General features: G+C 54.5%; 8 protein-coding genes across 8 annotated transcripts; 2 read left to right on the top strand and 6 right to left on the bottom strand.

Annotated features, from left to right (window-relative positions):
- Positions 1-199: 199 nt before the first annotated feature.
- On the top strand, positions 200-1,930 carry HPODL_03484 (uncharacterized protein; the record flags this gene model as incomplete). The annotated part of the gene is made up of 1 exon (XM_014079798.1): positions 200-1,930. One exon carries the CDS (start codon positions 200-202, stop codon positions 1,928-1,930), a length of 1,731 nt encoding a protein of 576 aa, XP_013935273.1.
- Positions 1,931-1,944: 14 nt separating this feature from the next.
- Positions 1,945-3,120, bottom strand: HPODL_03483 (Glucose starvation modulator protein 1; the record flags this gene model as incomplete). Its single annotated transcript, XM_014079797.1, has 1 exon — positions 1,945-3,120. One exon carries the CDS (start codon positions 3,118-3,120, stop codon positions 1,945-1,947), a length of 1,176 nt encoding a protein of 391 aa, XP_013935272.1.
- Positions 3,121-3,235: 115 nt separating this feature from the next.
- HPODL_03482 (60S ribosomal protein L4-B) lies at positions 3,236-4,309 on the bottom strand (the record flags this gene model as incomplete). The annotated part of the gene is made up of 1 exon (XM_014079796.1): positions 3,236-4,309. The coding sequence occupies one exon, from the start codon at positions 4,307-4,309 to the stop codon at positions 3,236-3,238; it is 1,074 nt and encodes a 357-aa protein (XP_013935271.1).
- Positions 4,310-4,505: 196 nt separating this feature from the next.
- HPODL_03481 (1,4-alpha-glucan-branching enzyme) lies at positions 4,506-6,572 on the top strand (the record flags this gene model as incomplete). Its single annotated transcript, XM_014079795.1, has 1 exon — positions 4,506-6,572. One exon carries the CDS (start codon positions 4,506-4,508, stop codon positions 6,570-6,572), a length of 2,067 nt encoding a protein of 688 aa, XP_013935270.1.
- A 20-nt stretch (positions 6,573-6,592) lies between these two features.
- Positions 6,593-8,377, bottom strand: HPODL_03480 (RING finger protein; the record flags this gene model as incomplete). The annotated part of the gene is made up of 1 exon (XM_014079794.1): positions 6,593-8,377. One exon carries the CDS (start codon positions 8,375-8,377, stop codon positions 6,593-6,595), a length of 1,785 nt encoding a protein of 594 aa, XP_013935269.1.
- Positions 8,378-8,527: 150 nt separating this feature from the next.
- Positions 8,528-12,712, bottom strand: HPODL_03479 (Myristoylated serine/threonine protein kinase involved in vacuolar protein sorting; the record flags this gene model as incomplete). Its single annotated transcript, XM_014079793.1, has 1 exon — positions 8,528-12,712. One exon carries the CDS (start codon positions 12,710-12,712, stop codon positions 8,528-8,530), a length of 4,185 nt encoding a protein of 1,394 aa, XP_013935268.1.
- A 98-nt stretch (positions 12,713-12,810) lies between these two features.
- HPODL_03478 (Sporulation-specific mitogen-activated protein kinase SMK1) lies at positions 12,811-13,983 on the bottom strand (the record flags this gene model as incomplete). The annotated part of the gene is made up of 1 exon (XM_014079792.1): positions 12,811-13,983. The coding sequence occupies one exon, from the start codon at positions 13,981-13,983 to the stop codon at positions 12,811-12,813; it is 1,173 nt and encodes a 390-aa protein (XP_013935267.1).
- A 50-nt stretch (positions 13,984-14,033) lies between these two features.
- On the bottom strand, positions 14,034-14,756 carry HPODL_03477 (putative vesicle-mediated transport protein Vid24; the record flags this gene model as incomplete). The annotated part of the gene is made up of 1 exon (XM_014079791.1): positions 14,034-14,756. One exon carries the CDS (start codon positions 14,754-14,756, stop codon positions 14,034-14,036), a length of 723 nt encoding a protein of 240 aa, XP_013935266.1.
- Between the last annotated feature and the right edge of the window lie 14 nt (positions 14,757-14,770).

Raw genomic sequence — 14,770 nt, 5'->3', positions numbered from 1 at the left:
GCAGCCTTCTTCTGCCGCCAACTTACTTGAGCCACTTGAGCTCCTCTCTGCAATGGCACTCGCTTATATGGCTATCCTTTCACCGCGGATAACTGCCTAAAAGAGCTACGATTTTATTCCGCATAGAAATTCCCAATCTGATTCTTATCAGTGCCAAATAAATAGCTGCCAACTCCCAGCACCCAACTTATTTTTAATCATGGTGTCTCTGCCTTTGTCTGTGTCTGCCCCTGCCAATATCGAATCCCTGTACAAGTTCACGGACGACGTGTCGGACCCGCAATTGTTCGAGTCCTGGAAGCCCAAGATCGCCGCGTACCGCCAGGCTCTGGCGGACTCTCTGCCGGCGGAGTACAAGTTGCCCGAGTCCGAAATTCCTGCCGATCTTGACGAGAGCAGTTTCAGCACGGTCCAATTCCTCAAAGAGACCAAACACCTGACTCCAGCGGAGCGCGAGATCACCGAGTCGTCTGCTACCGAGCTGCTGCGCAAGATGGAAGCTAGACAGCTGTCTGCCGTGGCGGTGCTGAAGGCGTTTGCGCACCGGGCCGTGATCGCGCACCAGCTAACCAACTTTGCGTGTGAGTTCTTTGTGCACGAGGCGCTGCAACGAGCCAAGCAGCTGGACGAGTACCTCGCTGTCCACGGAAAGCTGGCAGGCCCGCTGCACGGCATTCCGATCTCGCTCAAAGAGCAGATCGGGTACGCGGGCAAGATCACACACGGTGGCTGGGTCGCGTGGCTGGACAACGTGCCTAAAGAGGACGCCGTGACGGTGCAGGTGCTGCGGAACCTGGGCGCTGTGTTCTACGTGCGCACGAACGAGCCACAGACGCTGATGCACCTGGACTCCAACAACAACATTGTCGGGCGCACGCGCAACCCGCACAACTCGCTCTTGACGGCGGGCGGGTCGTCGGGTGGCGAAGGCGCCAGCGTGGGCTCGCGGGCGTCGCCGCTGGGCGTGGGCACCGACATCGGCGGCTCAATCCGTGCGCCGGCCGCGTTCTCTGGCGTGTACGGCCTGCGTCCGACCTCGAGACGGATCTCGACGTTCGGCGGCGTCTCGTCGGGCAAAGGCCAGGAGTCGATCGTCGCTGTCGCCGGCCCGCTCGCCAGCAGCGTCGACGACATCGAGCTGTTCATGCGCGCGTACATCAACGCGGGCAAGCCGTGGGACCTGGACCCGTGGTCGCTGCCGATTCCATGGCGCCAGGTCGCCGTTCCTGAGCCGCAGACGCTGACGGTCGCCGTGATGTACGACGACGGGCTCGTGAGACCGCTGCCACCGGTTGTCCGCGGTCTCAAGCACACTGTGGGCAAGCTCCAGCAGGCGGGCGTCAACGTGATCGAGTTCCAGCCGCTCGAGACGGACAAACTCTACGAGGTGGCTAATCTGCTGTACAGCTGCGACGGCAACCACGCGCAGAAGGAGATGCTACGGCCATCGGGCGAGCCACTGCTGCCGCTCACTAAATGGGCACTCTCGTTCGGGCAAGGCGACCGTGCGCTGTCCATCACCGAGAACAGAGAGCTCAACTACCAGCGTGACAGGCTGCGGAAACTGTACAACGACTATTTCGTCCAGAACAAGGTCGACTTCATCCTGTGCCCGAACTACTGCGGCACAGCCCCGGTGTGTGTCCAGGACGGCGTCGAGGGCCCTTACTACTGGGGCTACACCTCGCACTTCAACCTGCTGGACTTGCCCGGTTTGACGGCTCCGACGGGGCTGTATGCGGACCAAAACGTCGACACGAAGCTGGAGTACACGCCGCGGTCGACGATCGAGGCGATCGAGCACGCCAAGTACAAGCCGGAGCTCGTTCACGGCGCTCCGATCTGCTACCAGCTGGTCGGGCGGCGGTACTTTGACGAGGAGGTGGTGGCTGCGGGCAAGCTTTTCGGGCAGATCCTGGAATCAAATTAGGTAGTTATATAGATCTACGAAACCCTATCCAAGACCGGTAAAAACTGCCCGACAATGAGCATCGGGATGTCGAACACGTCGCGCTTGATGGTCCAGATGCAGCAGCAGCGTAGGTAGTTGCGATCCTCCGCCTTGCGCAGGTTGCAGTCGGTGAGGTACGTAGCGTTGAGGTCGCCAAACGCCAGCTCGCTGAAGCTGCGGAAGTACTTGATCGTGCTCTCGTCGTCCATCAGCTCGACAATGAAAGTGCGTTTCGACAGCAGCGCCTTGCGCGAGTAGCCCGTCATGACGGCAAACGTGTCTGTGAGCGCGACGATCTCGCCCGTGCGGCGCCAGATTGCGATCGGCGACGGTGATAGCGCAATCAGATGCTCGTATTCCAGCAGCGACCGCTGGAACGAGTGCTCTGTGAACAGCAGATCGTTCTCATGCAGCGATTTGGTGGCAGAAATGAACGACGGCCTGTACTTGGCCATGCACTTGGCAATCTCGATCAGCTGGCCCTTGCTGAACCGCTGCTTCAAGTACGAGATCAGTGCGTGGTACGCGCGAGGATACCGGTACGGCTTGATCAGCTGGGTCAAATAAATATCGTCTGGGTGCTTCACGTGCTGGCGCACCAGGATCGGCGCGACGTAGAATTCGTCCTGCTCGGGCACCGCGGGCACCTCGCGGGCAAGGTTCGGCATCGCCGAGTGCCACTCGTTGTACACGTACGAGTTCGGGGTCTCGTTGTTCGGGTACGACGACCGCATCGTCAGCGTCTCGATGTTGATCTCGATGAACGGCCGAAACTCCTTGTCCTCCTCGAAATCGACAAAGTCGTCCGTAGGCGAGGGCGGGTTTGTGTTGAGCAGGTCGGTCAGCTGCGCGTACTCGTCGTTGGCCATCGTCGACTCAAAGTTGCGCGGGTCCGGGGCAAACACGAAGGGCAGCGAGTCAAAGCCTTCGAGCGGCGCGTCCTGCGACGCCACAGACGACTGTCTGCTCGACTGCGTGCGTGAGCCGTCTCTGTAGACGCTTTTTTTCTTGCGCACCGAGTCCCGGCACGAGTCTGCGAGCCCCCGCTTGGTGCAGTTCGCGCACGGGCGCGCATCATTGCACTGGAGGTGCTTGCGGTGGCAGAACTCGCAGGCGACGCGCGTGGCCTTGCGCGAGAGCTTGACCTCGAGGGGAAGACGTTTGGTCATGGATGCGGTGGTAGGTGTGGTCTGGGGAACCGCCGGGGCTGCGGCAATATGTTTTTTTTATTTATTTGTTTAAATTGAAAAATTTAAATTTTTGGTGTCTACGTAGCCTAGTTACCTAGTTACTTCTCAACACGTCCAAGAACTGGCCCTTAGATGGCTTGCCTGGCTTGTTGTCGGCCTTGGCAGATCCAAGCTTCTTCTCGGAGAATGCCTTGGCGTATGGGTTGAGTCTCAGCAGAACCTGCTTGTTCTTCAATGGGTTCTTCTTCAGAACGTGAGTTCTCTTCTGGGTGGCCTGGCCAGCCGGTCTAACAACAGCCTGGATCTCAGCGGAATTAATCAATCTGGTGACGTCCGTGTTGGAGACAATGTTGGCTGGCAGAGCGTAGCCGGATTTGGACTGGTAGACAGAGTCCAGAGCAGCAAAGGCAGACTCGGTCCAGATGACAAATCTTCCCAAGTGGGCACCTGGAGCCAGTTGCAACAGACCCAGAGCGGTGACTGGAGCGGTCTCGACACCTGGCAGGTTTCTGAAAGCCTTGACAAGACCCTTGTCCTCGCCGTAGACAATCAATGGACCTCTTCTTTGGGTGAATCTTCTGCCTCTCAGCTTACCCTTACCGGCTCTCATCTTCTTGGACTTGATGACCTTGACGACGTCCTTGTGGGCACCGACAGCCTTCAGGACAGCAACAGCCTCCTTGGTCTTGGTGACGGACTCAAGGTCGGAAGAGACAACCAATGGAATCTGAGGAATTTCCTCGACTCTGTGGCCTCTGGCCAGAACAAGAGATTGCACAGCAGTGGCAGCAATGGCAGAAGCAGTGGCGTATCTCTTCTCGTTGAGATTGACCTTGACGTGCCATCTTCTCCAGATCTTGGTTGGAGCGAACATACGACCGCCTCTGCACATGTTACCGAAAGCAGCTTGGCCGGATCTGTGGGTTCCACCACCGCCAACTCTTGGGATTCTGGCAACGGCTCTACCGGTACCCCAGGACTCGGCAGAGGTCTGGTGACCAGCGTTCTCAGCGACGGCGTAAGCCTGTCTCTTGTTCTTGTTGACTCTGGTGAAGACGGAGTGGACAATGTCTGGTCTGATAGGAGCCTTGAACACGGCTGGGAGCGGCAGAGAGCTGGAAGTGGCCTTGCCGTCGAGGCTGACGACGGAAACTTGAGGAGTGGACATGGTTAAAAAATGATGAAAATTCAGAGTGAAAAAATTGATTCAAATATTTTGTGGTCGTGCAGCGTGCCAAATCCGCATCTGCGCGGCCGGGTAACCCACCCCCCCCAACATCCAAATTCCCTCTTCCCAATTGTCGTCCCCCTCGCACCTGGGGCACAAAATAAGCTGACGTCCTTTGTTTCCTGCACCATTTAACATGTCCTCCACGATTGCCCCCCTACTGCAGATCGATCCCTGGCTTGAGCCATTTGCTGCCGAAATTGACCATCGGCGCAAGCTCGCCGACAATTGGCTTCAGGTGCTGCAGAAAAACGAGGGCGGGCTGCTCAAGTTCGCAGACTCTTATCAAAAACTGGGGTTCCATGTCAACCCTGACAACTCGATTTCCTACAAAGAGTATGCACCCAATGCCGTCGCAGCGTGCGTGATCGGCGACTACAACGACTGGCAACACGACAAGGACGTCATGACAAAGGACAATTACGGGTTCTTCAACATTGTGCTGCCTCCTGTCGATGGGAAACCTGCTATCCCGCACAATTCGAGGGTCAAGATTTTACTCACGCTGCCTGATGGCTCCAAGGTTGCGCGGCTGTCGCCGTACATTTTGCGCGCTACTGCGCCACCCAAGGAGTACAATAATCCGGCCTACGAGGCTCGTTTCTGGAACCCCCCAACAGACTACGAGTTCAAGCATCCAAGACCGCCTCTGCCGCAGTCGCTCAAAATTTACGAAGCACACGTCGGCATCTCGACTCCTGAACCGCGCGTTGGCACCTACAAGGAGTTCACTGCCAACGTGCTGCCCATGATCAAGGACCTGGGCTACAACACCGTCCAGCTCATGTCTGTCATGGAACATGCATACTACGCTTCTTTCGGCTATCAGGTCACGTCGTTCTACGCGATCAGCTCGCGGTTTGGAACCCCAGAGGAGCTGAAGGAGCTCATCGATACGGCACACAGCATGGGTATCCGTGTTCTTCTCGACGTGGTGCACTCTCACGCGTCTAAAAATGTTGAGGACGGACTTAACATGTTTGACGGCACTGACTACTGCTACTTCCACAGCGGTGGGAAGGGTGTTCACGACCAGTGGGACTCGAGACTGTTCAACTACGGCAGCTATGAGACACTGAGGTTCCTGCTCAGCAACCTCAAATTCTACTTACAAGAGTACAAGTTCGACGGGTTCCGGTTCGATGGTGTCACCAGCATGCTGTACGTTCATCACGGAATTGGCGAAGGCTTCTCTGGAGACTACAATGAGTATCTGAGCCCCAATGGATCAGTGGACAAGGAGTCTCTCACATACATGATGCTCGCAAACGACCTTTGCCGTCAATACGGAGAGCTCGAAAACTGTACTATCACGACGGTGGCAGAGGACGTGTCCGGTTATCCAACCTTGTGTATGCCTCGTTCAATTGGAGGTGTTGGATTTGATTACAGGCTTGCAATGTCGATTCCAGACATGTGGATCAAGATCCTCAAGCATTTAAGAGACGAAGACTGGGATATCGCTGCCATTGCGCACACTCTTACCAACAGAAGATACAAGGAAAAATGTATTGCATATGCAGAGTCTCATGACCAGGCCCTTGTCGGAGACAAGACGCTGGCATTTTGGCTCATGGACGCTCAAATGTACACTAACATGTCTGTTCTTACTGAACTTACCCCTGTTGTTGATCGCGGCATTCAGCTGCACAAGATGATCAGGCTGGTCACGCAATCGCTTGGTGGAGAAGCGTACTTGAATTTTGAGGGTAACGAGTTTGGTCATCCAGAATGGCTGGATTTCCCTCGTCAAGGAAACGGCGAGTCGTACCACTACGCAAGAAGACAATTCAATCTGATTAAGGACGATTTGCTGAGATACAAATTTTTGTACCAGTTTGACAAAGCAATGAACACCACAGAGTCGAAATACACTTGGCTGAATTCCGAGCCGGCGTACGTGTCTCTGAAAAATGAGGTAGACAAGGTGCTGGTTTACGAGCGGAACAACAAGCTGTTCTTGTTCAACTTCCATCCCACGCAATCTTTTACTGATTACAGGGTTGGTGTCGAGACTCCAGGGTGCTACAAGATCATATTAAACTCAGACCGTTCCGAATATGGCGGACATGGCCGTATCGACGAGTCCAAATCTGTATTTTTCACCACTGAATTCCCATGGAATAACAGAAAGAATTATATTCAGGTTTATCTACCTTCGCGGTGCGCCCTGGTTCTTGCTTTGGACAGCGAGATCAAGTGAGCACCTCATGCCAGTCATTGCTATTCGATATCGGAAACAAACTTGATACGGTTGAGTACCAGCGATTCCATAAATATTTCAATGCATTTCTCGTGTGAGGTTTTAAGAGCATTAGCTTTGGTGAGGAACATTTCCTTCTTTTTGATCACGTTCTCTGTTGGGGTGATCTCGAACAGTTTGGAGAGGGCTTCCACATGATTGGAAAGGTTACTCTGTGTTTTCTCCAGCATGCCCTTCTCCTTTGAGCTTTCGAGATAGAACATTAGGGCATACGACCACATCAGCGTGATACGGCATCTCAGCAGGGTATCGATCGACTCGCGGTAAAAGTGGGCCTCGATCCACGACACTTTAGCCCGTTGCTGTATTTCCTGGACTTTGTACTCCAGCTTGGCAAGAAACTCTGTGTCTTTTTTAAGTGAGACGCGGTGGATCTCAAACAGGTCGAAATAAAACAGGTATTTTTTGAGCGACACTCGTGACGTTTCCTGTTTCTCGCGCTCCTTCTTGGCTTCTTCGTCGTCGAAGCTTGTGCACACAAAGTTGTTTTTGTGACGACTCCAATCGCCCAGACAGATCCAACAGAACTGGTAGTGGCACTCTCCGCAGGTCATGTGGTTGCAGCCTCCGTTTTTCTCAATTGGCGAAGAACATTTGGGACAGTCCTTAGTGTTTGCCGTGATCCAATGCGACGTCTCAGTCTCGTCTGCACAGGTCTGGATCCATTTACGAACCACAGCACACGTGGCTGGCGCATGGTCCTCGCTCGTGCACGCAAAGCAGAACCGATGTCCATTGGCACACTGCACGATGGGGATATACTTGTGTGCGACGTACTCCTCCACAGAGCTGATCACGTCCGAATCGAACCCCCTGTACTCGATGAAACACTCGCAGTCGACAGCGGGACAGTTTCTAAACGTCCGGGCATGCTTCTTTGTGTACTGGAGTACCACCGCGTACCAATAGCGCGACAGAAGCACTTTGTTGCGCCGTTCCTGTTTTTCGAGCCGCTGTTGTCGAATATGGCGCTCGTGGAAATTGAACAGCGCGTCGTCGGTGCTCTCCTCGCCGTCCTCAGACTCTGCATCCTCCTCGTCAGAACTCTCGCTTGCCACTTTCTGGTATTTGGCCATGATTTGCTCCGAGGTCAACGGACCACCCAAGTTCTGTCTCTGTTCCTGCCGCTCTTGCTCTTCCTTTTGCAGCGCTCTCTGCTCGTCAATCGCACTCAGCTGCGCCAGCTCGCCCGGCCGCACATACAGACGACAAGCAGTGTCGGGACACTTCACCAGCCCGGTCTGGCTGCCTCTAACATAGCGCACATAGCAATCCACGCAGTATCGATGATCACACCACGAGAGCCGGAACGTTTCGACGGGGCCCTCGCTGCAGCAGATCGCACACATAAACTCCGGCCCGGCCGTCTCCACCAGCCCAGACACCACCCCCGTGTCTGTCGCGAGCCCGCACTCTCGACGCAGGTTACCCGGCTCTTTTGTAGTGAAGTCCTCCAGCAGCTTCTGCTCGTTCCACTCGTACTTGAGCATCAGCACGGCGCAGTCGTCCTCGCCGATCTGCAGAATGCTGTCGACGTCCCTGATATGCGCCTTGAGCTGGCCCTCGATCTCGTCCGCCTCCACGGGCTTGTACCGCATGCGATGCGTGCTCAGGCCGTTCGCCGTCTGTCTGTTCTTGTGCGTGTAGTGCACAGAATCTGTCAGAGACAGCGCCTCAAGCTCGTCGAACGACACAGAGCTCGCGTACTCTTCCTCAGACTCGTACTCAAACTCGCTGGCGGACATAAATTAGATAAATAATTGCACAGCCAGCAAATATAAATAATCTTGAAATCTTTTTTATCATGCTCCATTCTACATAAGCCGATTTCTGTGATTAGCCTGCCTTTACTGTACTCATCTCAATCATGACATCAGACCCAGGTCTCCAGTTCATCACCTATACACGTTGATGGTGCCGCTGCGGTCGCCGCTGACGAGCATCTCGTACGGCAGACACACCCACGCAATGTGTAGCACCCGGTCGCGGTGGCCGACCGCCGCGGCCGTGCGTTTCTGGTCTGTGCGTCGCTCGCTCACAAACATGAGGTTCGAGTTGATCTGTGTAGCCACAAAAGACGCCGCCGCGACGTTCCCCACCAAACACGACCGCTCGGGCTCGCCAAGGTCCCACACAGTCAGCTGGTTGTCTGCCGCAGCGCTCACCATCACCCCGCCCGCACATTTCAAGGCTGTGCAGCTTTTGTCGGCGGTGATTAGCTCATCAGAAAGCTCGAGCTGCGCCAGCTGGTCGTCCAGCGAATCGTTCTCGTTGCCCAGCTCGGTCACGATGTACGTTTCGATCGTGGAGGACACGCTGGAGCAGCAGAAAACCTGTCGCGGCTGCAGGCGTGCCACGTCCCAGACAGTGACGTCTGCGTCGCCAGAGCCGCCAATCACGGCTATGTATCTGGACTTTCTGCCGTTCGGCGAGTACTCTGACGGCAAAGTCTCGATGCGGTGGATCGGGAAGCTCGATCCGCGGAATTTTGCGCTCTTCAGTGAGATCTCAAAGTTCAAGTCCCACAGGTCCAAGATACCCTTTGACGTGCCGACAACGGCCCAGCCCTGCGACTCGTCCACGGCGAGCGCGGTCGGGATCCCGTGCGACAGGTTGCACTGCAGCGAAAAAACAGGCTTCATGGTGCGTACATCAAGGCCAAGAAGCTTGGATGTTGGCGTGGTGGCCACCAGAAGCGGTTTTTCAGCCCGCCAGCAGAACCCGAGCTGCAGTGCATACCTGTCGGTCCTGTCGAGCTTGTAGTGTCTGATGAGGCTCGTTTTGGCGGACGAGTGCCGTCTGTGCGTATTTGCAAACTCAATTCGAAAAATCTTAATGTAGCCGTCCTTGGTGGCTACCGCGAGACAGTATCTATTTGGCATAAATTTAATAGCCACAATTGGTGATTCCAGGTTAACGGCCAGCGTCGACGACCCGGTGACGTTTGTCTCGAGTCGCGCAGAATCCCACAGCTTGAGCTCGCCGGACTCGTCGCTGGAGACGAAAAACTTGTGGTCTGGAGAAACTTCGAGGCCCGTGATGGCCGCCTTGTGCTCCACGAGCCGGGAGATCAGTGTTCCAGACACCAGCGATTTCTCGCGAGTTTCCGGCAGTTCGTATGCCGTGGCAGGTCCGCCGAACTCGTTGTAGTCGTCCAAAGTGGGCTCGAAGGACATGCTGCCCAAGAATTTGAGAATGTACGGGTTTGTGCCCGAGTAGCTGTGTTTAATTTTGGTGGTGATTTTCTGGACACTGGACGACTCCTCGACAGAAACGGGCGTCGACGGCGGCAGCGACGTTGTTTCGCCGTGGACTGCGCGGCTGCTGGTGAATGTGAGCGGGTCTGCCTTGACGGCAGTACCGTACAGCAGAGCAGACGCCTTTCTTGGAGCAGACGATGCCGCAGAGCCGTTCAGGGGTCCTGGCACAGGGTCCTCGCTCGGAACCACCTCCGAGCGGTGTAAGACATCGAAGAACACGGTTCGTGGGAGCACGTTGGGCTTGGATACGTCGGCAGAAATATTTTGCTGGCTATTGGTCCGTGCGATTTTGTAGATGTAGGAGCGCAGCGTCGCCACTTTCCAGAGCTCCGAGTCGGCCATTCCCACGGACTTGAGCCGCTCGACGTGCTGCAGATCGCTCTGGCTCAGCGGCACCTCGTTGTTGGCCACCACCGCCATGTCGTCGACGCCATGGAAGCGGTGCAGCGAACTCTGGGACACGTTTTTGCGCAGAAACGCGATGCCCGACGTGTTGAACAGGTCTCCGCGGCGGTGCGACGCCTCTACACGCTGCCAAAACAGCGACTGGTCCTGTTTCAGGGACCAAGCTTGCGCCAGTGTGTATACGGCGGGCGAGATCGGCTGCTGGGCACTGATATAGAGCGACTCCCACGAAAACTCGGTCAATTCGTCCTGGAAAAACGGCCTGATGATCGGGTAGAGCATGCAGTAGAGGTCTGCAAGCGACAGACTAGAACCGACAGCCACAACGAGATCGAGTACCGCCTGTCTGATGGTCTCATTTGGATGCAGCAGCAGACGGATCGTGAGCTTGACAAGGTCCCAGTAGTGGACTTTGCGCACGAGTCCAAGTTTGCAGAGCTCCGTGAAAGTCTTGATAACACCGATGACGACCAGCTCGTCGGCGTCGTTCAGCGATTGCACTAAGAGCGGCAGAATATACTGCTCCAAACTGACAATGCCGACGAAAATAGAGATGGGCACGATGCTGGCGACAAAGCCGAGCCGGATATTGGGGTTCTTATCATTGAGGTATGTGATGAGATGGCTCAGAATAATGTCGTTAGTCCTGTCTTTGCCGAAAAATGCTGCAAGGGGTAGAATATTTTTCAGCAGCGATATGCGCACAAATGAGTCCTGGTCGGTGAGGATCTGCACCACGAGCGACTCAAACTCCACCACCATGTTCTTGAATGATTTTTCCAGCTGCAGGTCGTTCTCGATCGCAAACTCGTCGGACGCCGCGTGTTGCGGTTGCACGCTGAAAAGCGTGGCCATTTCGTAGAACCGGCGCGCGGTCCGCGCCAAGTAGGGCAGACAACCCGCAAAAACAGACCGCAGGTATCTGCCGGCCTCCGGCTGCGCGGTATCCTGATACGTGCGCTTGAGAAATTGCTGCAACTTGGGAAGAACGTATTCCGGGAAGATGTAAGCGTTGACGGGTGTAATCACGTCCACCATGGCCAGAAGCTGGGTCAAACACCGCAGAGCAGCGCTCTGGACGTCTTCGCTCGGATCGTCCAGCATGTACACCAGATACGGCAGACATCTGTCCAGCTTTGCCTCGTCGTGGAGCTGTTCTGCAAAGGAGAGAATGATGTCGCAGGCCTGCACTCTGAACGATGAATGCGTGGAGTTTCGCACGCTATGCAGTACCAAGGACAGCAAAATTAAAGAAGCGCAGTCGTTCGAGGCCTTGAAAACCTCATTAGTCGGTTTGGGCACATGGTCGTTCATGCCGGGCAGCTGCAAACGAACAGGAATCATTGTATCTGTGACATGTTTCTTGTCGTCGTCGTATTGGTGCTTGAAGCCTAAATATAGCGAGATTTTGTCGAAATCGTTGTAAACGCGCGCAATGCGCACGTCGCAGCTGCGAAACGGATCGCTCACCTCTGTAATGTCGCTGAGTTTCCTCATATAGGGATGCAAAAACGTGTAAAAATGGTCGGGAAACACTGAGCGACGAAACTGGGTCAGACAATCCTGCGCACGGAGCCGCTGCCCAGGGTCAAGAGCAATCATGCTTTGGATCAGTCTGCGCACGTTGATGTCGTCTATGCTGTCCAGGTTCGGCTGGTATTCGCCTTTTTTGTACTTGAACAGCTGCGCAAGCGTGAAGATTGAGAGACCCTCGAGATAGATCTCGGCAATGGCACACCCCAGCGAGAAAATGTCCATTTGCCAGGTCAGTTTGGCGTCCGGATGCTCGTCGACTTCTTTGTCAGAAGCAAGAAACCGCTCGGGAGCAACATAGCACGTGTGGCGCTGGCTGGTATCAAAGTAGAACGAAAACTGCGAGGGGTTGTTCTCTGGCAGATAGACAGGCTTAAACACAGCAAAGTCACTGATCAGACACCAGTTCCAGGACGTCATCAGCACATTTTCTGTTTTGAGATCGCCATGGTACACGTTTTTCTGGTGCATGCGCGAAAGGCCAACAAGAAGCTGGTACACAATCCATTTGCGCTCGATCGGCTCCAAAAACGGACGGATACTTATTCGATCGTAGAGATTGTAGCGAATATAAGGGCGAATCAGGTATCCTGCTCTCTGGGAGTCTATTATTTTCTCAAAGGGTAAGACGTTAGGTAAGTCCAACAAGTTGACCCTCAGCTGCTCCAACTCGCGCACCCAGGCCTCGAGATTCAGCTCGGTGCTGGGCTTTATGAGTAGCTTGACAACAACGGCTCCTTCTTTGTCAAGACATTTGATGGTCTTCAGAAATCGAGTCGAGCTTAACGGTTTGCTATATTGGACATCATTGAGATAGTCTATGTAGGCGGAAACGGCAATTGTCTGTGCCGTGGGCGACAGAAGCGACAACTGGGCACCCATCAGAAATAACTAAAATAAATAAAAGTTGGACACAGCCTTATTTTTCATACGTGTATCGTTTATTCTAATCTCATTAGCTTACAGTATACCACGGAGCCCTACTTGAGCGTTGCCTTTCTTTCCTTGCGGAAAAGCTCGACTTCCTCGTGTAGCAGGATTTTCATATCGTTGACGGTGCGACACTTCCACTCGAAACTAAAGTCGAACGGCTGTGCTACCTCTGGCTCGTCTTCCAGATTGCGGACCTCAGCGAGTAACGGGTGGTCCAGACACTGCTCGACAGTGTACCGTTTCTCGACCTTCCAGCAAAGCAAGTTCGAAAGCAAATCGTGAGCCAACACGCTGGCGTGAGGATACACGTTGGACCACTCCTGTTTCTGGAACTGCGGTTTCGAGGACGCAAAGTAGTCCCACGCCACAGTGGAGTTGTACCCTAGTATCACGTTTCTTGAGGGAGTGCCCAACACTTTGCAGATCTCACTGATCTGGTGCATCTGGTCGTCGCCAATGAAGAGCGGCTTGCGGCCGTACAGCTCGCCAAAAATACACCCAACGGCCCACATGTCGATCTCCTTCCCGTACTGTTTTCTTGTGAGAATCAGCTCTGGCGCGCGATACCACCGCGTGGCGACGTAGTTGGTGATGTTGCTGGATCTATGGTTCTTGTTCATGTACTGTTCCGAGATTCCGCGTGCGAGACCAAAGTCGCAGATCTTGAGCACTCCCTGGCTCGTCACCAGAATGTTGCCCGGCTTGAGGTCTCGATGAATCACGTCTGCGGAGTGAATATATTTTAGTCCGCATAAGATCTGGTACAGGAAGCACTGGATGTGGAACTCGCTGAACTGCACGGACGAGTGGATCACCTTGGCCAAATCGTAGTCTACCAACTCCTGGAAACAGTACAGTCCGTCGTAGGGCTTCATGTAGACGATATCGAGGTCCACCAAGTTGATAATGTTTTTGTGGCCCTTGAAGTAGGACATGAGCTTGAGCTCTCTCACCGCGCGTTTCAGCAGCACCTCCTTGTTGAAGATGTTGCTAACCTTTTTTATGGCGATTGACACTTTATCCTTTGACTGCATGTCGACCGCCGAGCACACTGTTCCGTACGAGCCCTTTCCAAGCACAGATATGATATGGTACCGGGAGTCCAAGTAGAAGTTGGCCTTTTCGTACACTATTCTGGACGGCGGCTGCTTCTGTTGTTTGGTGTTGGAAGCGAGTCTGTTGTTGAGCGTGCGGGCGACATATCCCTCTTCGATCGACATGATTTATGGGAGCGCCAGAAGGAGAGAAAAAAAGGGCAAGGGGGAAAAAATTATGCGAAACTGAACGAGGGCAACACCCCACCGTCGGGCACATGTGCAAGTTCCAACTGCTGGAATTTGCCCGATGACTGGTGGAAATAGAGCCCCGAGATCGAGCCCGTGAGCTGGTTGAAGCAGATGTAATAGAAACCTTCAAATGAGGCCCCCATGATGCTCTTCACGCTGGCGTCCGGAACGAGAAATATCTCTTTCCACCTCATGTAGAGATGCTCGTTATTTAGTGCGGTGTCGTATATGTGTTCGTTGGCGAGGTCATTTTCCTGGTCGAAATCCAGACTTCTCCAGGACGGGAACCTGCTCCAGTGCTGGAGGTCATTGCGTTTGTTGGATCCCCACTCCTCGTTGGCCGTGTAGAACGAGTGGTGCGGGCCGATGATCTCTCCTTTGAAGAACGTGGTGAACTCGGGATGCGATTCCGTCAGGCCGTGGATCGTGAAGTAGCCGCACAAATACGATCTTTTCAGGTCCACCTCTTTCAAGTCCACGCGCACCTCAAATGTCGACCGGCCGGACTGCTGGGACCCAATGAAGGAGGAGTTCGGCTTGAGGAAAGACGAGACTTGCGACTTGTGCCGACCGGCGAAGAAGTCGCGCACACAGGGCGACGCGACGATCTGCGGAGGCGGAGCATGGTGTTTGGCCTTGAGCGGGTGTGTCGAGCCCGTACAGCGCTCCTGGGTATCTATGTGGTCAATGTTTATTGGGGTAGGCATGGATTTAGTGGAAA

The sequence above is a fragment of the Ogataea parapolymorpha genome, chromosome IV, assembly GCF_000187245.1.
Source record: "Ogataea parapolymorpha DL-1 chromosome IV, whole genome shotgun sequence".
NCBI lineage: Eukaryota > Fungi > Ascomycota > Pichiomycetes > Pichiales > Pichiaceae > Ogataea > Ogataea parapolymorpha.
The sequence above is the reverse complement of the archived record's forward strand: the minus strand, read 5'-3'. Positions and strand labels throughout refer to the sequence as shown.